The sequence below is a fragment of the Acyrthosiphon pisum genome, chromosome A2 (assembly GCF_005508785.2).
Source record: "Acyrthosiphon pisum isolate AL4f chromosome A2, pea_aphid_22Mar2018_4r6ur, whole genome shotgun sequence".
NCBI lineage: Eukaryota > Metazoa > Arthropoda > Insecta > Hemiptera > Aphididae > Acyrthosiphon > Acyrthosiphon pisum.
In genome coordinates, this window is record NC_042495.1 from 2,397,634 (window position 1) to 2,399,029 (window position 1,396).

The 1,396-nt window shown below is 42.1% G+C and overlaps 1 protein-coding gene across 1 annotated transcript; it reads right to left on the reverse strand.

The window, feature by feature from the left end:
- Positions 1-9: 9 nt before the first annotated feature.
- Positions 10-1,139, reverse strand: LOC103309425. Its single transcript, XM_008184812.3, has one exon. The coding sequence runs from the start codon at positions 917-919 to the stop codon at positions 548-550; it is 372 nt and encodes a 123-aa protein (XP_008183034.1). The 5' UTR covers positions 920-1,139; the 3' UTR covers positions 10-547.
- Positions 1,140-1,396: the final 257 nt, after the last annotated feature.

Genomic DNA, 1,396 nt, shown 5'->3' on the forward strand with positions numbered 1-1,396 from the left:
GGTGGCGGTTCCATATAGGTGTGTGTAGAGGTGTCCTCTGCTTGAGGCGAGACTGTGACAGGTGGAGGACTGAACACCTCCGGGTGAGGATCGGCATCTTCGGAGAGAGAGGCAAATCGGTTCGGCGAGACAAAAATTTTGTTTTTATTAACTCCATCATTGCTAGACGATGAAGATAAATTACGTTTAGAGGATTTAGAAGCAAACATATTAAGGTTGGGTGGTCAAGAATGCCATTAGTGAAAGGCGATAACGGACGCACGCAACGAGCGTCCACTCGCGATAAACGGTACCGAACGACTGAGATATACCTTTTGTGTGAGAATATTGTGCGAAGTAAAACCCTGGAAACAATAATATAAATTCTTCACTGCGGTGATGATCGGATGCGTATACTCTTATATTATACTTTATAATATTATTATTACATAATGGAGTATTATTTTTTTTTCTAAGAACAAAAATCATAATTGAAAATATATTATTATCATAATATTATTTTAATTATAATCTCACGGCGGGCGTGCTGGCTGGCACCGTACGGGACTTACACGCACGTTGGTTCCTCGACTGGGTAATGATTGCATCGCGTCCAATTCTTCCAGCAGCCCATCTCTTTTGGGACGCAAATGTAACACTCAAAATCACAAACGCACACCTTCTCCGGGTCCGTGCAGGCTGCCTTGCATTCATCTTCGGTGTAGTGCTGTTTGATGCCATCAAAATTTGTGTCGCAAGTGTAACATGTAAAATTGTATTTCTCCCAGTATCTGGTTATGCACGGTCTCTTATCTACGCGGTGGCAATTCGACTCCAGACATTCCTTGCACGTCGAGAAGATTATGTTGTCAAACTGCGTTGATAGATTGAACATCACCGTGAAAGCGAACACGGCCACGGCGGCGTACGGCAGAAACATATTATTGATGTTTTTTGTTATTATACTAAAAACTTAAATATGCGGTACGATATCCGTTATTAATTCAGAATCAGCTCCTTGGCGGATCGCTTGCAGTGTCGAAGTCGATGCGGCGAATGAGTGCGTGTATTACTGCCGCGATAAGTACTATATGAAATTTAGGTGCAGGGTGAAAGATAAACGATATAATAATGATAATTATAATTTGTTTGTGCGTTAACAGCTGATTGACTGTCATTTCGATCGGTTAGCGTATAGTTTTTATAACCAAACAGGTGCCGGTTACGCGATCGTGCCGTCCTGTAATTGGTCGGGTCTAAATGTGTTAGGGTTATGCAATGGGCGGTCAAATGTGATCACGACAAACCTATACTAAGTATAATATTTGACTTCCGTCGTATAGTGTGTGCCAAAAATCCCCTATCGCTCCGACATCATCTCAGTGTCAAGTCCACGTGGTGATACATACAGATTTGG